The 23791-nt window shown below is 39.9% G+C and overlaps 3 protein-coding genes across 10 annotated transcripts in view; all 3 read left to right on the top strand.

Moving 5' to 3' along the window:
• unc45b (unc-45 myosin chaperone B) overlaps window positions 1-6812 on the top strand; it is a 14530-nt gene extending 7718 nt beyond the window's left edge. For 2 of the 3 annotated variants that reach the window (XM_035993942.1, XM_031309187.2), the window contains exons 5-20: window positions 126-215; window positions 360-527; window positions 729-894; window positions 1101-1271; window positions 1402-1573; window positions 1732-2032; window positions 2319-2413; window positions 2700-2841; window positions 2927-3067; window positions 3154-3281; window positions 3580-3646; window positions 3813-3926; window positions 4306-4421; window positions 4559-4676; window positions 4796-4951; window positions 6004-6276. In XM_035993942.1, the coding sequence (XP_035849835.1) occupies window positions 126-215; window positions 360-527; window positions 729-894; window positions 1101-1271; window positions 1402-1573; window positions 1732-2032; window positions 2319-2413; window positions 2700-2841; window positions 2927-3067; window positions 3154-3281; window positions 3580-3646; window positions 3813-3926; window positions 4306-4421; window positions 4559-4676; window positions 4796-4951; window positions 6004-6276 (2418 nt within the window). Of the gene's footprint in view, window positions 1-125; window positions 216-359; window positions 528-728; window positions 895-1100; window positions 1272-1401; window positions 1574-1731; window positions 2033-2318; window positions 2414-2699; window positions 2842-2926; window positions 3068-3153; window positions 3282-3579; window positions 3647-3812; window positions 3927-4305; window positions 4422-4558; window positions 4677-4795; window positions 4952-6003 lie in introns of all 3 variants that reach the window. The other variant, XM_031309186.2, reaches the window with a different exon arrangement.
• A 1754-nt stretch (window positions 6813-8566) lies between these two features.
• LOC116056531 lies at window positions 8567-12916 on the top strand. 4 transcript variants are annotated; one of them, XR_004106604.2, is made up of 10 exons: window positions 8567-8696; window positions 9241-9333; window positions 9424-9498; window positions 9577-9810; window positions 10705-10734; window positions 10826-10903; window positions 11135-11170; window positions 12427-12517; window positions 12618-12677; window positions 12767-12916. XR_004106604.2 is itself a non-coding variant. In XM_031308652.2 (9 exons), exons 2-9 carry the CDS (start codon window positions 9327-9329, stop codon window positions 12837-12839), a joined length of 648 nt encoding a protein of 215 aa, XP_031164512.1. In that variant the 5' UTR covers window positions 8567-8696; window positions 9241-9326; the 3' UTR covers window positions 12840-12916. The 4 variants fall into 4 exon arrangements, 2 of the variants coding, with proteins under 2 accessions (XP_031164512.1, XP_035849876.1); XR_004106603.2 differs by having other exon boundaries at window positions 10826-11170; XM_031308652.2 differs by lacking the exon at window positions 11135-11170.
• Window positions 12917-13752: 836 nt separating this feature from the next.
• pip5k1bb (phosphatidylinositol-4-phosphate 5-kinase, type I, beta b) overlaps window positions 13753-23791 on the top strand; it is a 38462-nt gene continuing 28423 nt past the window's right edge. For all 3 annotated transcript variants that reach the window (XR_004106636.2, XM_035993972.1, XM_031309008.2), the window contains exon 1: window positions 13753-14023. The gene's annotated coding sequence lies outside the window, so the exon portion shown is untranslated. The remainder of the gene's footprint in view (window positions 14024-23791) is intronic.

Here is a 23791-nt window from a genome sequence, read left to right on the forward strand (position 1 = left end):
TATAAATAAATGTTTTTTGATACTAATAAAAAGTGACAGATGGACTTATACTGAACCACAAAGTAATGGATTTGGACATTCCAGCCTCAGGAAATGATAAGAGTTCTTATTTTGATTCTCCACAGCTCAAGACAACATTCTCCACAGATTCGAGGGTACAGAACATGTTTGACATTCTCCTTGATGACGAAATGGAAACGGAAAAGAGGGAAAGAGTGGGTATTTTCTGTATTTTGAAGCAAAAACATTGATTGACCTTTCTTTTTTTATTGTTTGCGTGTCAATGTTGTTGTTGTTTGCATGTGGATATATATACCCAGTTGTGGTTTCACTTCTGCTACTTATGTTTTTATGTCTAGGCTGCCAACAACCTGATTGTGCTGTCAAGAGAGGATGCCGGAGCAGAGAGAATCTTCCAGAATAATGGAGTGCCTCTGTTGCTCAACATGATAGAGTCAGGCAAACGAGAAATGATCCTGGCTGCTGTTCGTACATTGTCAGGAATGTGCACAGGACACAAAGCACGGGTGAGCATAAAAAACGGGTCAAGACAAAGGCAAAGTGAAAGTGAGAATCAAAAATGTCTACTGTGTAGCCTTTTTCCAAACACAATCAGACTTTAAAAGTACTACTTCTACCTATATGATGCCATTAGATAAACTTAATAATATTATTTGCATTTCACAGAATGTACTTAGTGTTTATTTCTTTTCACTACCCCTAAACAGGCCATGGCCATTATTCAGATGGTGGGCGTTGATAAGATGTGCAGCATCATGGCTGTTGACAATGAGGAGATCGCACTGGCAACCTGCAACCTCTTCCAGTGCATCAATGACTCCCTCACTGGTGGAGATAAAAGGGAATATGGGAAAGAAGAGGCCTTGGTTTTGGGTAAGACTGAATCCTTGAATCATCCATACCTGTAACAAAAAGAAGATTTTAGTACGGAAACTGATTCAGATAATTCTTAATCTTCAATCAAAACCCCATAGTATCAGACAGAATGTAAAAGGAAAATGTCTGTGGCTAAGCTGCTGTTAGTATTTTTTCACAGCTCTACTGACAACATTTCTTTTATATCATCTGTCCATCTGCAGATGCATCTAAAGACCTAAAGACCATCCTCCTCTCTCTGTTGGAGATGGTTGCTAATAAGAAAGTGCCTGGCCATGGCAGAGACCAGGCACTTAACCTCCTGAGCAGGAACGTACCTCGCACTACCAAGAAAGCGAAAGACAACTCCAGGACCCTCTTCACTATTGACCATGGTGAGCCAGAGCTGCATCGGGCCACTTATATGGTTTGAGCTACAGTCCTTTGCTGCATCCCAGACTCCCTGACAAAGTGTATTTAACATATATCTATATATGCATATACTGTATGTGTTTGTTTCTTCAGGTCTGAAGAAGATCCTGAAGGTGTGTGGTCAGGTTCCCGAACTGCCAGACCAGCTGCCCATGACAGAGAACACACAGCTGATTGCCAGCGTGCTTCTCGACAAGCTCTATGACGACCTCATATGTGACCCAGAGAGAAACAACTTCAGGGACATTTGTGATGAATATATCAAGTACGTCCATACAACTCACATACAACATACACATACAATTAACCATTTACCAGTGTTGTAGCCAGGACTTTTTAAATGGGGACCAAGCCAACATAATTGAGGCCATCTCTTATGCTTTTTTTTTTAATCATTCCTTGTCCTTCCTTCCTTTTCCACAGATCCAAAATTGACCCCAATGACATGGACAAGACCATTCATGCTGTCAACACTATCTCAGGGCTGCTTCAGGGTCCGTTTGATGTTGGTAATGCCCTGGTTGGACGGCAAGGCATAATGGAGATGATGGTGGCACTTTGTGGCTCTGAACGTGAGGTGGACCAGATGGTGGCTGTGGAGGCGCTGATCCATTCCTCCTCGAAGATGAGCCGCGCCTCCTTCATCATCACCAATGGGGTGTCACTACTTAAGGACATCTACAAGAAGACCAAGAACGAGAAGATTAAAATCCGTGCGCTGGTGGTGAGTGTGGCAAGGAAAGAATGGAATAGAGTAGAACTTTATTATTAAACGATGTAGGGCCACAGCCCATGCACAATAAACAATAACAAAGTAACACATTATGAAAACATCACAGTTAGAAGTACATTAAGGCAGTAAAAGTGAAAACAGTGATCAGCTACCAATGGGCACAGAAGTCCTGTTGTTTACTTTGATACAAAGAGAACATAAAAACTTCAGACTATACAACTTCTAGATTTTGTCTGTGTTTGATTGGTATGCATTAACATGTCCATGTACTCTCCAGGGTCTCTGTAAACTGGGTTCAGCTGGAGGGGATGATTACGCTTTAAGGCAGTTTGCAGAGGGCTCCACAGAGAAGCTGGCCAAGCAGTGCAGAAAGTGAGTACTCACACAGACTGTTAAAGTGGCTAGAATCGAGCAGGTCATTGCCATATTAATAGAACAAATGTAGAAAATTTGTGAGGAAACTGATTCTAGCATCAGTATTTTCTTTACATATATTCTAAATACCTAATTAGTTCATATTAAATCTTGATGCAACCTGGATATAAGTCCTTTCAATATGTATACATTACCAGAATATGATTGTACCTTGCAATTGTTCCACTTCACAGCATCACGAAATACACATACTGTTAAATGTTTCCCTTTTTTACTCTTCTAGGTGGCTCTGTAATCCCCAGATTGATACAAAAACAAGGAAGTGGGCTATCGAGGGTCTAGCTTATCTGACTAATGATGCTGACGTGAAAGATGACTTTGTTGAGGATGAGCCTGCCCTGAAAGCCATGTTTGAACTAGCCAAAGTATGAAAGTAACAGACAGAAAGAAACATACAGTGTATCTGATTAGACATTAGGAAAAACCTCACTGCTTTTTCTGTGTTTTTAGTCTACAGATAAGACAATTATATATGCGGTTGCTTGCACCCTGGTTAACTGCACCAACAGCTATGAAAAGAAAGAAATCATGCCTGAGCTTGTTCAACTTGCCAAGTTCTCAAAGCAGCACGTGCCTGAGCAGCACCCCAAGGTAAACGAGGAAGGAAAGAAAACTAAACCATTATACAGCAGATAATATGTAAATTGACGCACACATTGCATACTTTCTTTTCTCAGGACAAGAAGGACTTTATTGACAAGAGAGTGAAAAGGCTGCTGAAGGCTGGAATCACTTCAGCTCTTGCTGTCATGGTGAAAGCTGACAGCACCATCCTGACCAACCAGACCAAGGAGATGCTGGCAAGGTGGGACTACAAAAAAATAATGATGTGCCATCAATGATGTCATATACTTATTGGAATTACCAAAACACATATGACTCATCAACATGTCGTGAATCACATCATGACAGCTACAGTTTAGCTGATGAAAACTAATGGCCTTTTAATTGCAGTCATGCCATTCCCATTTTTATACAGTGTATTTTCATCACCTCACAGACAATGATTTTTGTGTTTATTTCTAAATTAAATTGCAACATTGCTTAGAAATATATGACTGTTGATCCTATTTTCATTACATTATTATTTTTTTTATCTTCAGGGTATTCTTGGCATTGTCACAGGATCCCAAAGATCGTGGTATAATTGTAGCCCAGGGTGGGGGAAAGGTGAGTGATAGGTTTGTTAAAAAGTGAATCTATGACATTTCACAAAGTCACAGAAGATCTTTTCACCTGTTCCACAATCGAATCCCCAGAAATCTGGACAAACATTAACTGGACAAACAAGTTTTTGCAAAATATCACTAAGCACAACTTGTGGTTGTGCCCTCAGGCTTTGATACCACTTGCTCTGGAAGGGACAGATGCTGGAAAGACGAGGGCCAGCCACGCCCTTGCCAAGATTGCAGCTATTTCCAACCCAGAAATCGCCTTCCCTGGTGAGAGGGTAAGACATACAACAGTAGTTGTTTTGTTCATTTCTATGGAAGTCCCCTTTGATATGACAGTGGGGGGAAGGCGAATGGGGAACCACATTGCAATCACCCGTTGACTGCAACTTTTTTCACTTCTGACATTGCCTTCCTTTGCCTATGTTTCTTTGTCTCCTTATATGCTCGGAGAAGATAGAAAATGAATTTAGTGTTTCTGATTGTCTTATTGGTGCTGCTGGTGGTTAATAAGTATCATTGCTGATTGTTCCTCACTTTCAGAAGTATGTTTCTGAATTCAGTATGTATGTATCTCTGCTGACTTGAGATTTGCCTCATGGTAGTTTAAGCAAATGGCTTTTTAAAATTCAATCTTCTGCCTTTCTTGGCTGATAGGTGTATGAGGTGGTGCGACCTTTAGTTAGCCTCCTCCAAACAGACAAAGACGGAATGCAGAACTACGAAGCTCTGAAAGGCCTCACCAACTTGGCTGGTTTCAGTGAAAAACTAAGGTAACATTTTTCACCAGCGCATTACATTATTTCACTGTGATGCTCACAGTAGTAGCTCATTTTCTACATGACTTCACTGCAGCTTGCAGATTTTGCCTTATTGTGGGGTTTCACCCTAACCTGCATCTGTTTTGTAGAGTAAAGATTTTGAAAGAGAAAGCTCTGCCAGAGATCGAGAACTACATGTTTGAGGATCATGACCAGATCAGACAGGCTGCCACTGAATGCATGTGCAACCTTGTTACATGTAAACAGGTGAGAACAGTAGTTTTAAAATCTCACGCAATAATGTGAAAACACGTGTACAACAGGTGTATGTGTGCGTGCGTGTGTGCGTGTGGGTGCATTGAAAATGTCCACTCTGTGTGTCTTAGGTCCAAGACCGTTATCTGGAAGATGGCAATGATAAGCTGAAGCTAATGATACTGCTATGTGGCGAGGATGACGACAATCTTCAGATAGCTGCAGCTGGAGCTCTCGCCATGCTTACTGCTGCTGAGAAGAAGCTCTGCAACAAACTGACCCTGGTGGTATGTACAACAGCATTCAGTAGAGCTTTTACTGCAGAATATGAATTATTGTGTCCCATCAGAGTCTTTTTTGAAAGCATGTGTGTCCCACTATGAAAAAATGCCCAGAAATTCCCTGGTTAGCTTTCCCTCTGGAACTGATAACTTTACAAAACCTGGCATAATCCACAAGAAGAAACCTGGTTAACGCAAGACACAACATGTTTCTAATAGTATGTTCCAAAACAAAGTTAAACGGTAGCACATCTCACGTTTTAAGTCCAGAAGGACAAAATACTTACATTTCACTTGTTTATTTGGCTCGCTGTGCGTTTCAACACATACCTTCATCAGAGGCATGAATTTGAGTATTTTGTAAATCTGAGATATGCTACCATTTTTAGGAACATGATTATTGGATTTTCGGTCTAGCACTCCACTGAGAAGGGCAACCTCCTTGTCCTACACGTTGAAGAGTATAACGTCTCTACTAGCCTTTGTGACACTGAACTACACTGCAGCTCACTGCATCTGCTTCATCCATATTTCTTATGGAACGTTCAACCTTACTAAATGAGTCAAGGTCCCAGTTGAATATGAATTGAGTGTCATAGGGAGATACGATGACACTGATGCTTTATCTTCCTGGTTGTTCTGTTTGGGACATCACACAATGCTGCTTTTTTTAGTTGTATGGCAAGAGATGCATTGTGTAGACAAAATGTATCTGTGTGTGCATCGTGTCACTCTTTGTGCCACTGTATGCATTTCACATTTACGTTAACTAATTTGCAGTAAAAAGAGAGTTCATTTGGGAGAACTAAGATTACAAATGCATTCATGTCATTATTATAGTAATACTTTATTACAAAATTTACTTTTTTGACACACTTATGTGCTTTTGATGCACTTTTGTTGTGTCTCACAAAACAGCCTAATATATTTAGTTTGTTGGGCTTATGAAAAAGTAACTGAGAGAACGCTGATGACGTCAGTATTACATCATCAAGGGATATTTTTTTCTGACAAGGCTTCAGTTTTAAAAATGTCAACTGACTGATCTCTCCCAACAGACCACCCAGTGGCTGGAGATCCTGCAGAGGTTGTGTCTCCATACCAACCCTAATGTTCAGCATCGTGGCCTTGTGATTGTCTACAACTTGCTCAACTCAGACGACAGTGAGCTGGCCAAGAAGCTGATCGAGAGTGAGCTGCTGGAAATCCTCACAGTGATTGGCAAGGCGGAGGACAATCCCAGGAGACAGGGGGCCATCGATGCAGCACGCACATGCCTGGTCAGAGCTATGGATCTTGGTCTCATCAAACCGTTCACGAGCCCTTCTTAAACTGCTGACAACAAGAAAAACAACAACAATGGACATCCTTCTTTATTTCCTTTAAATACACACTTGTTTTCCCCCACATCAAAGATATGAAATAATTCTCCAACCTGACTTCAAATCTCTTAAATAATCTCTCACAATATAAATCAGCGTTTTTTTTTTTTTTTTTTTACATAAGCTGTTTGGGGCTTTTGTAGTAGAATAAGAAGGGGATTTTTCCATCAGGAAGCATCTCTTCTTTGTTTTGAGAAGAAGAAATGTATTATTTATATTTGTGCTGTGAATTAATGTTTAAAGACTGACAATTTTACATGTGTTTTTTCCACTGTTTTTCTTAGAAGGGACACATTTCCATAAACAGAAATATAAGACAGCCCAGCTTGTGACTTGACTCAGCACATGGTGGAAATATTGCTTTGCAGATGAATACATGAAAGGCAATTGCATAATTGTTTTTATGACCAAATGCAAAACATGCAGAGTTTGAAAAAAAACTAAAAATAGCTGAGCTAAGTAAAGTACTACATTGATTAAACCCAGTAACAATAGAAAGATCTGACTGTAATAAATGGTTTTTAAATTACACAACTTACTTCAGTAACTTGCTTTGCCCTTTTTTTGTTAAACTCAGTTGCTCCCAAATGTTTCAGACCAACTTCCTGTAAATTGCAGACATCTAGCAAGAGAATTTGTGACACGTTTTCTAAAGAAATGCATCTTGCTTACTGGAACATACCGCCATTTCCTGTCTTCCTGTCATCATCTTTGCCCCTTGGGGTTTCTTTTATAATTCTATACCTTGGGATCCTTTAGGGCCTTCTCTGTAAAGCCAGAATGAAAGGTATTTTACAGCATTTAACTTCACCATTAATACCATTAATACCATTAATACCAGTAATACCACTATTTTTGTTTAACTAAGTTTGGAATTTTTTGATGGTGTTAAAAAGACATCTCTGGCAAACCGTTTCCTATCTTATGCTCAATATCTTAGCCAACTCCTCAGTTCAGAGAGGTTTTGTAACTCAAAAATGCATGCTGGGGGGCGCCCTGATAGCTCAGTTAGTAGAGCGGGCGCCCATAAAGGTTTACTCCTCGACGCAGAGGGCCCGGGCTCGATTCTGACCTGCGGCCCTTTGCTGCATGTCATTCCCCCTCTCTCCCCCCTTTCATGTTTTCAGCTGTCCTGTCGAATAAAGGCCTAAAAATGCCCCCCCCCCCCCAAAAAAAAATGTGCATGCTGGGATCTCAGGTGTTCCTTAAAAATTACATTGTGTTCATGCCATAATACGTAGGCTATATAACTGTTACAGTTAAGGTTTTAACTTAGAACTGCTTTGACAATCATTGTCCTGGGTGTAAGGGATTTTGCTGCTGAGGTGAATCAGAGTGCAGGGTGTCTGCCAGGAAGACTTCTGATGGAAAAATGCACGTGACAGTTGGTCACTTCTCATTGTACCTTCAAGTTACTGTAAATTACGTAACTCGTGTAATCATGTGAAGGACTAAATTGACTCAAATACAGTAGATCATTGACTCTGTGTGTATGTTAAAACTGCCCATAATGATTGCACTTATTATTACATATAGGCCTATAACACATTGTAATTCTAGTTTTAGAAAGGGAAGTAAAAGTTATTTTTTTCATATTTTCTTTAATGACTCAATTTTTGTCTTATCTACTTGACCGCAATTTTGGTGGCAGGCCTATATGGTTTTGCATATCAGTGGTCACAATTGTGGATCATCCAGAAGGCTATTCTTCAGTAACATCTCTTACAGACTTAAAAACAACTACAATAAAATAACCCAGTGGCTCCAAATCAATACCGGAAATTAGTACTAAACTGGCCAAATAGGGCATACCTCTTCACATTAGATTTTAGTGCTCATCATTAAGATTTTTCAAAAGCGTCCATGTAAGGTGTACCAGTGATTCCACTACCAAACTGTATGAGCCTATTATACTACACTGGAAATACAAATTGAAGAAGCCCTAAAATCCATGAGAGGTGTAGGCTACTGATTTGGAGTCACTGGGGCATACGGAGGCTATTAGGAGAAAATCATGAATTTTCTGTAACAAATATTTAGGCAATGTCAAAATAAATTAATTGCACATTTATGAGCAATGAAAACAAGTGTGCTACATGACGTTATTGGACAAAAACATCAGTATTGTGTCAACAGTAGCCTAATTTACTGATGGTCACTAAATACACCCTCAGCCAGACTGCTCGAACGCCTCAGCTCCCTTCTAGCCATATAGACTGTGTACTTCTAGCCACAACTGGTGAGCAGTCCTGTAAAACTGGGGACTGATGACGCAAGAGACGCCCGAGGGATCTGTCACGCCCATTGGGGAATGTTGTGAAAGCTCGGTCTTTATTTAGGCATTTGAGCGTGGATCTGTAGCTGCTCAGGTATGTTTATTTAAAGAGTATCATATCATAGGCTATAGGCTGTCTATATGATATGATAATCTTATGTATGATAATAGGTTTCTCACATATCGCATCAACGGCGAGCTGACTTTCGTCAGATTCCTCACTTTCTAAAGACAGGTGTATGAAAGTCAAGAGCTCAGCTCTCGCTTATTATTGCAGGAACGTGGGATAACAGATTGTAATTCTTATTTTAGATAGTGAAGTAAAAGTGTAACTGTTCAATCTCAATTTTGGCGCTAGCATAGTTTGCATATCAGTGTGGACCGCGTGCGCGTATTTTAACACGGAATTGAGTGGCAGCTTTTTTACACAATTGGGCTACAATTTAGCAACAATAGCGTTAAAACAAATACTATCTTGCGTATTTTTGTTTATTGTGCCATTGTTTAGGTGCATACTCAAAGTAGGATATTGTAACAACCATGGACCAGACGGAGGATCAGGCTATTTAACAAAATTATAGATTTAATACAGTACAGTGTAAACTGTTATGTTTCTGATGAGATCCTATCTCCAACAGGAAGTGTGGGTGAGCTGTCAGTGATCAACAGTGGAAGGCAGCGGATCGTATTTTGTGATCTAGAAAGATATCAGCATTGATCTAACATGAATGGTATGTGTCTGACAAGTTACCATCTTTAAACTGCGCCCAATGTCAACCATTAGAGAGCCATCAATTAAGTTAGTATTTTTGTTTTGATAGAAGCAAAGCTGACCTTCATATTTTTGCTGTGTGCTGTTGAACTCACTCAGTGCTTACCAGTCACAGCAAGTCAAGGTATGATAAATCCCATCAATCTCTCATGATAAAATATTTTTATGAGATAATTCATAAATGTACTGTATGATGTTACAGGTGGAAACAGATCTGTGTTTTTCTGCAAGAATCCAGGATGTGCCACTAATGTGACATGTGTATTTTGCAACGATAACCTAATCTGGAGACACAGTCACATTGCAAATTGTACAGGCCCTCCACCACCCAATACTGTCTGCCAGCAAGATGGTCGGGCATTCGTTTCCATAGATACACATGGTGACTGCGAATTTGAAGGAAAAGACGGTTATATTATGACAGAAAAATGTACAGGTATTTACATTCACTTTCTAAAGTCCTTAATGTACACTGTGTTTTTCTTGCAATGATTCACAGCATTGTCAATCTGAAACTGATTTCACAGATTGAGTGTGTTTACATGCACAATAGTATCTTGTTTTTGAGTTTTTTTAAACTTCAAATATTGGTTTCAGAAACCTGGTTAACCCCTTATGCTAATTTTGAAAAACCTGAATATTTTACCCTGTGTACTCTGATTGACATAACAATATTGTATCATGTCAAAATCTATTTATCCAGTTTTTTTTTCTGGATGATTCATACGCTGCTGGTAAAATAGAGAAGCCACATCAAGCAGTGTGGTAAATGCGTCAGAGTTCAAGTCCAGTTTATTGTATATTGTTTATTAAACGGATCCCCATTAGCTGATGCTGTAGCAGTCAGCTACTCTTCCTGGGGTCCTTGTTTCACTGGGAGTGATGCAAAAGTGACATGATGCTAAATGTCCTGCTGCTGCTGTTCTTTCTGCACATCAGGACTCATCACCATCCAGCTGAGGGCACTGTTTGTTAAGAATTTTGTGTTGAAGGGAAATTCTGTCACTGCACACTGACTGCCGAAATTCCCCATCCGCATTTTAGCTGTTGAATTTCTCTGCTGTCACTTTTTGCTGACTTTTAATTGTGTACTCTTTTCAAAAATCAACAGAAAACACCTGTGATGCCAAACTAGAGTATTGATTTGTATTTATTAATCGAAATGTTACTGTTTAAGATGTACTGTAAGATGATTAACTGAACTGATGGTAATTTAGAATTTCACACCAAACACATTTTCTTAACTAAAACCTAGTCACATCGTATACATATGAAATATATTTTCCTGTCTAATAACACGTAGTAACTCTTTTCTTGTTTTCTCAACTAGACCACAGCAACATTTGTTTTTTCATCAGTGGTAAGACTTTCCTACTGCAGATACACACTTTACATCATGTTGTTCACTGTTTTGATTGACCATTGACTGGAGTTTTTCCTCTTTCCTCTAGCAACCACATCATCGCCAGTCACCAGCAATGGTACGCCAAGATACTCTTCAAAACGTGGATACATTCTCGGTGGAGTTTGTAAGTTCTGAGCACCAGTACATATGTTACTTTGTCTGCTCTGCCATGTTTCTTCTGTTTTTGGACAGGCAACTGTTGACAGCAGCCAGTGGTAAATCTTTCTTTCACCTTTCCCATCACCGATATCTGCCATGATTTAACTTATTTGTTGAATTCAAGAAAATAATGCTTTTTGCTACTAATCCGACTTGGTTTTACTCTCCCATCCTCTGTCTTCTTGCTTTCGCTCAGGGCTGAAATATTTGTCTAGTCAATGCTAACAATGAGGTGAGATCAAACTTTTTTTGATGTGTTGCATTTATTGTGTATTGAAACAATCATCTTAAAGGGGTGATAGAATGCAAAACCGAGTTTACCTTGTCATAGTTGAATTACGACAGTTCGGTGGGTAAAATAGGCATACATAGTACCTCAAAGTCCGACTGACACCTCTTACCTCTGCAAATCTCACAATTTGAAACTGCAGCTGAAAACGGGCGAATCTCAACAAAGCCAGTAGTTGACGTCAACTCGGTGGCTGTACCTTATTTGGATCTAGTCTGTACCTTTGTCACGCCCCAAAATGTACATACAAACCACTGGTCTGAGACCAGCTGGTGTTCTGAATGTTGGTTGCGCAGATCTTAGACACTTTATACATTGTTCGTCTGCTATTTCATTACTAAATTCACTTCTGAGACTTTTTTATGCGAGAAATCAACTTTATAGAGCTCAAATATGGGCCATTTTACGAAAATTGATGGCTAATTGCAAATTTGGTTCGACTGTGTTGGAGTTCAGATGCTCCATAGTCTGACGTGACAGCCGGCGGGTGCCTGCCGGGGTCGATGGCTTGCCGCCCGGCCTGTCCACCTTCACAGACCCCGCTGTGAGCTGGCTGGAGCTCTATCAGGAGACTCGCGGACAAGAGGCGTTTAGTTCCCTGATCGTTTGTTTAAATAACTCAACACACATATCCATTATAAGATTAACTGAAACCTGTGGTTTTTCGAAGTTATAATGCTCCACAAGAGATTGCGGGCGTAACAAGCTTGCTGACTCGCTGTCTCCCCTTCTGATCAGTGCTGCTGTATATAGGAGAAAGCAGAGAGGGGAGGGGCTGCTCCTCAGTCACAGAAGAACAGAAGAGAAGTGACTGTTTTGGCGGACACAAGTCTTTTCTACAGAAAGTCGCCAGATTTATCGCTAGTCGCTTTTTTGAAAAAAAGTCACTAAGGGGTCTGAAAAGTTGCTAAATCTAGTGACAGAGTTGCTAAGTTGGCAACACTGGAGCCCGTTGTAAACCAACCAATCAGCGCACAGCTCCTCTAAATATTCATGAGCATACCATATAAGGGAGAAAACCTCTTGTTTCAATCCAGGGCTCTTTCACAGGGTTGCATTAGGGCGCATAGAACGGCACCCTGGCCATTTTCAGCACAACCAATGTTACATACCCTATTTGGAGACCTGAAGGAACAGTGTGAAATACCCTATATAATCATTCTCTCACCCCTTTAAATATGTATCTCTTGATTCCACAGGTGGTTCTTTCATGCTAATAGTAGGCTTGTGTCTGATTGCACATTGCCGTAAACAGAGACAAAACAGAGAACTAAATCAACATCATGCAAGGTAATCAAAATATATTGTTGTTATTCACAAAGTTCCCTTAGTCATATGTTTAGCTATTGTAATATCCTGTTTCCTCATGTCTAATATGAATTTGTTTCAGTGACTCTGATGTGACTGAACCCCTAAGAGAGATGCAAAGCCCTAGAGAAACAAGTGTGAGGTTAGTAGAGAACATTAAATATGCAGCATATAACCCATAGTATGTGCAAATGTAGATTTGAATGTAATCCTTCTGACTTACACCTTCAGTGATACTCGTTGTGGGCCTGGATTGAACGGAAGCAGCAACAGCGTTCTATCTCCGTGTGACAGTGGAGCTTAAACTCCTGTAGCCTCGTTCCTCTTCTAATGTTTTTGTTGTCAAGTTTTATGTTTCTTATTTTGTAAAATAAACATGTTAAGTATGAAACAGTCTACTGTTTATTTTATTGTTGTGCAAACCTCCACCACAATTTACTGAATGTTACGTATCACAGGGATTCCAAAACTCTCATATCATGCAACTAGGAACTAAGATGTGAATTTAAAGATGTAAAGGATTTTTAACCTAGTAATGCAGTTGGGAGAGACAAATGATATATTATTGTCATACTAGTTTTAGGTAATGCATTCAATGGTGGAAGAAGTATTCAGAAACTTTACTTAAGTAAAAGTACTAATACCACACTGTAAAAATACTCTTATACAAGTAAAAGTCCTGCATTGGCAATGCTACTTAAGTAAAAGTATGAAAGTATAATCAGGAAAATGTACTTAAAGTATTAAAAGTAAAAGTACCTAATGCAAAAAATCCACACATTTTAGAAACTGGAAACAATCAAAACAGTTGTGTGTTTAATCGGCTAATCATTTCAGCTGGACTTGTAGGCATATATATTGTTGGGTAGTTTAATTTTTAATAAGACATCGTATTTTATAAACTACATGTGTTTTGTGCGCAAAAATCTTAATTTGTAAGGTAACTGAAGATTTCAGATTAATGTAGTGGAGTAAAAAGTACAATATTTCTCTCTGAAATGTAGTGGAGTAGAAGTAGAAAGTGGCATGAAAAGAAAAGACTTAAGTAAAGTGCAGGTACCTCAAATTTGTAATAAAGTACAGTAGCCTAATTGAGTAAATGTACTTAGTTACAGTCCACCACTGATGGCTGTAGAAGTCCACTCCTGTTCAGGCCTGCAGAGGGCACACTCGCGTCCCTTTTCATGTTTGTATCCAGTGGTGCACTGAATGGCAGGCTGTGGTAGAGAGGCAGGACACAGGACATACACAGTAGAGACACACGCAGGGATTCTTGCTGCTCTCAGTGGAGAAGTGACACCTCAGTTGTGCACAGTCAGCTTGTGGTGGAAATACACCACATAAATTGGGTATATTTATTTCTTAACCGCTTTAACTCATCTTTTGGGGATCGACTGCTTGAGGAAAGGGCTTTCTGTGAGGACTGCAGCAGCCACTCTGAGGAACTGATTATTTCTACACGACTACGCAGAAGAAGACGATTGGCTGGTAAGGTTTCTATGAGTTTGGCGTATATAGTGCGAAATACAAGCTATCTTGTTAAGATTTAAGGTAAACTATACTGACACACACCATTACCTTACATACATTACGTTTCGTGTTTCAAAGTAGGCTACCATTCTCCAGGTGTTGCGACAGGTGAAAAAACTGCAGGTGCGCTAAAACATTTTCTGGTCAAATGTATCCTAAAGGTGTTATTGTCTTAAAGCAACACCCCTGACTTTACCATAGGCTGGATTTCTCAACAATTCTCTGTTCCCCAACCAGAATATGTTTGTATTATTGGCTAGAGGTCAGGATATTATTGCTCTAAGTGTTGTGTGTTTTCATATTTTACCATGGTTTAAACAACAGCATTTAAGTGAAGGCATGGGATTAAATGTGGCGGTGGCTCATTTGAATTTCACCCTTACATACATAAATTAAATTATTCTTGCTGTTATTGTTGTGCTAAAGGCTGTCGCACAACCAGTGTAACGTTAGCTGCTCTACAGTCACTAGTGCTATATCGACATTTACTTTTTGCTGCTGTTTCTTAAATTAATGAGGAATTAACATTGTCTTGCACTTTTAGTGAGAAAGTGGAAGTCTGTCCAGTTTGATGGGAAATGAGGCAAGCATGTTAAAGGTTGTGTAACACATTAGGGGGCAGAGGAAGAAAGCCACTCCTGGTGTGTATGAGTGTAGAATAAAGCTAATGTGAAGCTCTCTTCATGCTTTAGTTTAACCTTTTGTAAATCAAGTTACTAAGAAACTAATGTGTATAGACATACAGCTGCTAAATCCCTTTGGCACAATATGTGCTGTATAGGCCAGGTGACAGATGTTCTGTATTCCAAATCTATTTTCTGTGTACCTTATTAGCTGTTGCACTAGACCAGCCTTTCATTTACTGGCCTGAGCCTCACTACCAATCACATTATCACTGCTCTTAACAGTGAAGTGCTACATTTCTTCCCCTGGTAGTTTTCAGCCAGGCTGCAACTGTGTAAAAGCGTCGCTAGTGCAAAGAAAACAAGTGATAACTGGTTATCTTGTATGCTATGCTGGGAGATTGAGAGCTGCCCAGTGAGCAGGGAAGCTGCTTTGGTCAGCTCAACAACTGCAGTGTCCAGTCAATGATCTGCACTTACTGGTTATCATTCAACTGTTGAGCTTGTGTTTTTATAGCATTATATCATTGACTGATTTTTAATATACAAAATGATGGATGTGTGTCTGAGGGAGGGTTTTGCTTTGTCATAATGAAACGTTTTGGCATGTTATGTGGCAAGTTTCTCCAAGTTGCGAGAGGCAGGCAGTTGCAGTTTTATTTTCCTTCATCTGACAACTTGAATGAGAAATGTTTCCCTTTAGAAATGACTCAGTTTTTTTAAATTCATTCATTAGAATAATTGTTTGATGGAGCTGTTTCTTGAGTTTAGCCTTACCATCTCAGCTTTTAACATCTGGTCATAGGGCATCCTGATGGTTCCGCTAGCTAAAGAGTGAAGCGTATCTGCTATGTCCTGGGTCTGTTTTTGGCAGTCCAGTGTTTCTGCATTGCAAAGTGGCTAATAAAGCAACCTATGTTAAAAGATAACTTGTGATTGTTTCCTAAAATATTACAGACATAGACACTAGTTATTCATTTGGATTAATGTGTGACGTTGTGATAATTAGAGAAAGTCAATAAACATGCAAATCTGACTGGTCTCAAGCCAAGGTCTAGGATAAGGTGTCACACAGGATTGTGAGTGGTTTCCTTCATGAACTTCCTGTTTCTTCCTCATTTGACTGGTAGGCAGTGGAATTGGTCAAGTTCGGGCCAGGTTGGTCAGCTTGCTGCAGAGGATGTTTGAAAGGGAAAACAGCTCATGCAAATCCTATGCTCTCTCCTTGTGCCTAACATCTAAACTCCTGTCCTGCACTGCCTGCTGTCCTGGCACTGATTTGTCGGTTGTCTGAGAGAGCTGCATCTGTGCATTATGTAATATTTTCCATCTGAGTAGCAGCAGAAGTGCCACATCACTGTAGAGCCAAAACCTTGTGAACACAAATCATATTTATTCTCTGACTCTCATCTCTTCTTGGGCTTTTACTGTGATGGATCAGATTCTCTCTTAAATTAGTGATTTCATTGTGATACTGACTGTAACTGTAAGCTTTAATCAATAGCACTGATTCAAAGAAGAGGGACACCTTTTTAAGCAAACACTATATCTTGTTCCTACTGTATGAGCTTCCTGTGAAGAGGTTACACAACAATTAAGAGCTGTAAAGTTTAGTCTTGTGATTTTGGGTCAAAGAGCACTCTGTGTAATGTGCTGGGATCCCAGTATAGGACCAACATATCAGACATATGAGTCTCATTAAGACAGTTATATAAGTAAGTGCCCTGAACAGTAGTTCTTAGCCCTCTCTTTTATTCCTGATAATGCTCCGACTGTCTGATGTGTAACAAGACCCAACACGGGTGTGGTCCCATGTTGGTCTTGTTACATTCAAGATGTTCTGATAAAAAAATGCCCCACTGTGTTGTGATAATGAAATCCGGCACCTCATAATGCTTGTGTGTGTTCAGTGTGACCTCTCTTCCTACTACACCCACTCTAATTCTTCTCTCAGAGGACCCTCTCTCACTCCCGTCTGCAGTGTTACAGTATATTCTTGGTTTAAGGGCTAATGTACTACGTCCCAGTTGCAATGCGATGAAACCATGACACAAATATTTGTTTTCTTTCCAGAGCTCATCATCTCAGGTTATTCAGCACCATGCCATTCTTTTTCTTGTTTTTTTTCATCTCAGGTGTAGCAACCTTTAATCAGATCACTGTGGCGAGTGACAGTGCATTTCATTGTAGATTGAGATTTGAGATTAATTTCTACGTGGTTTCCCTACTAATCCCGCATTGCTAGACCTATCTCCACAGCAATGTGTCAGCGCTGAAGTATGGTCTAGCTACACCACTCTGGGATAGAGGAAAAATCTGCTGGCTTGTTTGTATTTCTTTAACCATACAACCATACATTGCAAGATGTCAGACTTTATCCCACACATCCGTTGAGGCAAACTATTTTGGTACAGATTTAAGAAAATATATTCCATCTTTGTGAGTCTAAGGACTTGGTATTAATTCCTATAGTGGACATTATTTATTGTATTTCAGTTTACTCTGATCTAACTTGTAGCAGTTGTGGGTTGTCTATCAATACAACATGTGGTTTGCTTTGCAGTTTCTGATGAGTTAATGAGTGTTGTGTGTTATGCTTCTTTGCTATTTCACCAGTAAGTCAGTGCCAGATGCCTTTAGGGGTTGCTAATAATTACTTTCTTATTGGTTAATCTAGCACTGTTAGCCTATTTAGCCTGTAAAATGTCAGTATTCAATTTACACTGATGAAATTATAAAGTAAGTAATTTTTTTATTACACTGGATATACGGGCAAGACATTTTATAAGTTAAAAAATCAACTTGTCTGCAGTGGAAAAACTAATGGGGACACTGTTTCTAAATTACAACAATTCTATTTTTGATGATTCTGTAATGCAATGCATTACAAGCTAATATCGCCCGATATATATTGCTCTTCTCAAATTATCGACCAGGATCTACATTTGTGAAGATAAATGTCATACTACATAAATTAAATGATTCATTGCTCATCAAAATTGGAATTTGTTGTCAAGCAGTGTTGATTCAGAAGGTGCTTTGTAGCATAAAACCTAGTCAGGTCAGTGGGCAGTTTGACCCAAATACTCATTGATCGGATGAGGTTTAGCCTCCACACCTCTGTTTAGTTGTGTTGCACCTCATCCAAAGCACAGAGTGGGCTGCTCTCTCTGTTTTATTGTCCTCTTTTATCGTCCATGTACTCATGTCAGCACATACCTACTACTGATAGCCATCGGGACTCAGTCAGGATTTCATAATCTAGTCTTTTATTACAGTACTGAGATTAATGTTTACCCCAGACAATATCAAATCTGTTAGAAAATGAAAGCTCCTCCACATTATTTTTCCGCAGCAATGGAAAATGCATAAACTGTATGCCAGTTGTAACAAATAGAAAATCATCTCCTTAATGTAAAGTCAGTCTTTTTGTGTGATATGTTAAAATGCTTAAAAAAGGACTGCAGTATGTTAGTTCATGTAATAACTATATATATAATAACTACAAAATTGGTAATTTTTGTAAAAAGACAGCAATAAAAAACTTTAAAGCTTTAACATTTTGAATAAAAAAAGCGTACAAACAGGTGCACAGGTGATGTAGATAAAACAAAACATGAATGTTCTTTTTAATGTTAAATCCTTGAAAAGGCCTTTATTTAAACTTTATATATAAAACTTTTCTTGAGTCAGTGGTTCTCCTGAAAAAAACTCGATTTTACACATGAAGATCCTTTCCTGGTCATGGAGAGTAACTGAACACATTTGTGCAATGTCTTCTATGGCTCTGGAGGAGCTTTCGTCAGTTTGGGAAAATATCTTGGCTTGGGCTTTGAGACTTACAAATCTATAACAAAATCTGCGTTAAAAACTGGAGGTGGGGAGTTTAAAAGACTTGGGTCAGTCACCAAGTAGGGATTATCTTATTACACTATTGAGTTGCATGTTGGGAATTTTAAGATTGGATGCTCAACCCATTCTGGGGACCAAAAGCCAGAATATCTCAGCCTCTGTTACAGATTTTGAATATTCTTCTTATTGGTCTCTCAAACGTCCCCCAGCTATACAAAATCACTGGAATGCCCCTTTAAGAGTGAAGATTGTCACAACAATCCTCATTCACAGCACCTTATAATTCTTGTAGATGTGACCTGACACATATTCATCATTCAAAGCCATGTTTCTGCTACACTGGCTTCCCTAAATTCATTTTGTATGAAGATATGTTAATCTTGGGAAGAGTCAGTAAGGGTCTGTTAAAAATCTCCTTCATTTACTTTGCAGCAGGTGAATCTGGATGCAGTATTATCGCTTTGATCTAAATGACCTCTAAAAGGGAATTTCCCCCTCCCTGGCCCCCTCAGCATATCGGCACAAACTTTTGAAAGGATAAAAAAGGAGGACTGCAGCGTTAATTGGCTGATAATTGTGCTCCTCTTAATAACGATTGGTTGGTTGGAGGGTTGCAGGCAGAGCGATAGGTTGGCAGCCCCGTAGGAATTCAGATTCTTCGGAGGTTGTGGTGTTTGTTGTTGTTACTTGTTGTTGTTGTTTTGGCCCTGCTGAGCACTCCATGCTACCCCTCCTACTTCCCTGCCCTGGTAATGACAAGGCTTGCAGAGGCCCACTCAGGGGACCATAGGGTGCTGGAGTGAGAGAGTGGTAGGAGAGAAGGAGAGAGTAGAGGAGAGTTGATAAATGAAAGGGTTGGACAGCAAGACATATATAACTGGATGAAGACAACATGTGGGATAAAAGACTTAAAGAATGCAGAACATGAAATTCCAAGTATTGCAGGGTAATCTTATCCCCTTTTACCCCCACGATTGATCACTCCTGAGAATAATAAACACAGTTCTTTGTTCCCACAGTGATATGTAAATAATAAACCTGCCTGTTACCCTTGCCACTTAAAGAAGAGTAAGAGGACTTTGGACTCCAGGGCAGGGCTGAGTACAACTAAGCTGGGCTTGGCTGTTGGGCATGTCAGGAGCGGAGGCTAGCTTACGTAGATATCACTGGTGGTTGAATAGTAAGCGTGCTGTAATAAGTCCTTTTCTGAAAGAGTGTAGAGCTGTAGTGTATCGCTCCATTAGCGCTGCCTCTCCCTGCCTCTGTGTCTTTAGAGAACATGGTCTCTGTTTTCCCTCCATATACCCATCTCTATGTTACCTCCCCCCCCCCATTCCCTCAGTTGAATCATGTGATTCTCTGGACACAGTGGGTGACCTCCTCCTCACTGCTTTTCATGCAGAGTGGAACTAGAGTGAGGCACTCTGAATTACAAATACAGGCCGAGTCCTCTCCCTAAGGTTCATGTGGTCATGTTGTCTTCATTCTATTGCTCTATATCGTGCAATTATGTACTTGTGTTTGCATTGATTGTGCTTTTTCTTTTCTTTTGTGTCCTGCTGGGAAAATTGATTTGCTTAGAATAGAACTTGACGTGGTCTTGTTTGCACAATGCTGTTAAATCACGAGAGAAGCACCCATCCACTAGTCTGGCTATCAGCAGACCAAGCTCAATCTTTTAAGATTAAGTCTGCTCTGTATTTTCTACTGCACAAGAGGCATGATCAACGGGCATAGTTCAAATGACTCTGTACGCAATTGGATAGTCCTTCAACCAATCAGACCAACGATCCGGGTGACGTAGCAGCGACAACGGCATCAACGGGTTGCTGCGCTTCAGTGGCTGCTATGTTGAATGTAAACAATAAGCTGCTTGGTCGCTTCTCTATCGCCATCGTGTTAAACCCGCCAATAGCGCGCCAGGTGGATAAGCCAGTTTGTGATTGGTCCCCACAAAATTGTAACGGAAGCAGGATAGATAAACGTACAGGTTTTCAACCTGAGCTGCAGGGCGAAATCAAATCGCCGGCAGATCAGGCTGGGTTTACCCAGTCTACCCATCAACACCTTTTGTACCCTCTCTCTGTTATTCTCTCCCATTGTCTTCCTTCTCTGTCATTTTCATTCCCTTTCTCTGTCTAGCTCATTTTTTCTTTTTTTTATGTCACATCTGAAAGGTCATAGAGCCCCCCCTATTGTTTCTCCTTTTTTGCTGTTGCCAAAAGGTCAAATTCGTCAATAGTTAAAATGTACATTTAGTTGGTGATAGTGGCATTTACTAGTTGGTGATAGTGGCCATTGGTATATCTCACATTGTTGAGCCGACTAAAACAAGTATTCAAATGTATGTTGTTGTACACTCTGCACTGTTCGATGATGCATCAGAGACAGTAGCTTTTCTCATTGTAAAGAGCTCCCATTGCACTTATGCAATGCTTTGCCTTGCAGCACCATGTTGTTAAGACAGATCACTGTATTTTTAGCCACGCTAGCTCTGTTGACGGTTTGTCTGTTTGTACAACATTGTCCAGTTACACTTTCATGACAAGATGCAGCTGAAATGAATGACCAAAGTGCCAAAATATGGTAGCACACTAATGGGATGACGACACACTGAATGTTACATGCTAAACATTAGGACAGAGACGGCTTATAACCGAGACGCCGCAATTTAGAGTAATTTCCTGTATCTGGCACGTTGTTTTCACCACTGCCATGCCTCATTAGGAGACGGCAGGTCCTGAGTGTATTGATTCCAATGGGAGAAGTGAACGTGAACACAGATTATGAACGATTATTTCTCCCCATAGTCACCAAAGTGCACCCACTTTTCACAAGCCACAAGCCACATCTCCCGAACATTTTGACACTAAAATGGCAAATTTTCAGACGGCTAAATCAGGAGAAAATTAACTTTGTTCGAGACCTGTTTCTGTCTCAGCAGCAAACTCTCGTGAGATCTGATGACACAGATAAGCTAAGGTCAACTAATGTTCGCGATCGCCCTAACAAAGCTAATTTTCGTAATGCTAAATATGGCTTTTAGCTGTGTAAATAAAAGAAAACACAGAGAAATTATGCAAATATAACTTTTCATCCATTTTACTACACTTTAAAACAGGTTGTGTAATTTGCTATCTTTAGTTATATAGAACCTTGATTAGGATAAACCCTTTTGATTTGGCAGTAGTCTTTTTTAATTTGGCACTGCCCTTTGGCCAAACTTAAATTTTTGGCTCACTAGTAATAATAGCAATATAAATTGTCTCCATGTTAATTCAACTAATCCACATGGGCTGCCAGTGTGATTGTTTGTTTTGTTTATATACATATATTCTACACACACACACACACACACACAAACACACACACACACACACACACACACACACACACACACACACACACACACACACACACACACACACACACACATACACACAGCACAGCTTGTCCCTCAGAGGGATGATGAAAACAAACACACCCCTAGAGGATACAGTGAAATATGGAACAGAACGCACCAAAAACACTCCAAAATAATACATGCCTGCTGTTTTACTGCTTCACTTGGTGTGGGGACTAGCCATGGAGAGAAAACAGACAAGGCGTGTGCACAGTATAAAATGTGTGGCTACGTTTACAGGGCCACTAAACCCGTATGTTTGCACATGTACAGGTTGAAACTGTACATTTTATGCTCTTTGTATTTGTGTTTTTGAAGTGGGTGGAACCAGAGCATTGGGTGTGTGTTTTTATCTATTTGACATTGATTAGCAGATATTTCTGACTAACTGAACATTTCACAATAACAATGTTATTCTCTTTTCCATCTCCCTCACTCTGTCTGTCCCCCACCAAGCATTTTCTACTCCTCCGCCCGTCTCACTATTTGTCTGTGAGCAAAACACAGTCATTGTTGAAATATCTAACAGCCAGAGGATACATCTGAATGTTTTTGAGGTGGTGGAGGACTACATGTCATTTGTTTGTCATTTATACGACAATTTCTGCTTGGCTAGTGGTGGGGAGCCCACACATTAGATGTTTGTTTCCCAGCTGCGTGATTCCTTTTTCTTTTATACACGGTTGGGGTAACTAAGCCAATTATGTTATCACACTGACACACCAAACAGCGAACAAGTGTTTACACACGGCGTCAAAAAGATAATGAGTACTGCTCCACACCATTCAGCCTTGTGACATACAGTACTTTTGAGAAATTTGGTATTTCCTTTAATCTGTTAGTTAACACTTTATTTCAATGTATTTTTATCATGTTGTCCGTGATCCTAAAATATTGAGTACTTTGGGTTACTGAAAAGAGATTTGATTAAAAAATGCCAACAACAATGCACAATTGAACAAGTTTTCTGAGTTAAATATTGCTTTGGTGGAGTTTCTGTGAGCCGTAGTCAAGGATCAGAGCAGTTAAGTTGATGAAGCCGATCCCCTGCAGGCCGAGCTAAGCTGACTCCCCATGCATCTTCTTGATTGTATCCATCCAAATCCAGATATCTGTGCTTATCTAACATCTCACAGTCAGGGATTGTGAAGGTCATGAAGGCCCAGCAGACCAGTGCTAAGCGCTATGCATTGCTGGTCTGCTATTGATTCTCCATTATGTCTCCAATCTGATGCAGTAATCCAATAGTATCTGGGGACCAAAGCAAAGCAGAGCCAAAATAAACCTATATGTAGTATATGTGTCCTGGTGATAGAAACTGTAGAAGCCATCTTGACTGAATACCTCTCAGCCATAATGTCATGATCAGCTAGTCGGTTGAATGGTAGTGCTCTACTGTGGAAATTACTGTTCAATTTTTGTCACTTATTGCAAAGAACCAGGTCTCCCTATAGGAAGAGATACATTATACTATATATATATATATATATATATATATATATATATATATATATATAAAACAAGTGTCTAGCATGGCTGGTGACTGGTTGATGGAGCTTTCTGATTCCTGCCTTCATTACTATTATCATTAGCTTGCTTACTGAGACTAGGGAGGCAATATTACCACAGCTACTTAGACATTTTGTCAGTTCAGATGCATTGGATCTACATTCTCATCATACCAGACGGCCCATGTCTGCTCTCAGCAACGTATTTTTCTTGCCAGGACTGCTTGGCTACAGACTGACTATTTGACTTCCACTGGGGCTGACTGGCACCCTTGGCAATGTCCCTGAAACCATGGAGGAGATATTGCATGCAAGCCAGTGTTTGATCAAGCACTCAAGT

The sequence above is a fragment of the Sander lucioperca genome, chromosome 2 (genome assembly GCF_008315115.2).
Source record: "Sander lucioperca isolate FBNREF2018 chromosome 2, SLUC_FBN_1.2, whole genome shotgun sequence".
NCBI classification, from domain to species: domain Eukaryota; kingdom Metazoa; phylum Chordata; class Actinopteri; order Perciformes; family Percidae; genus Sander; species Sander lucioperca.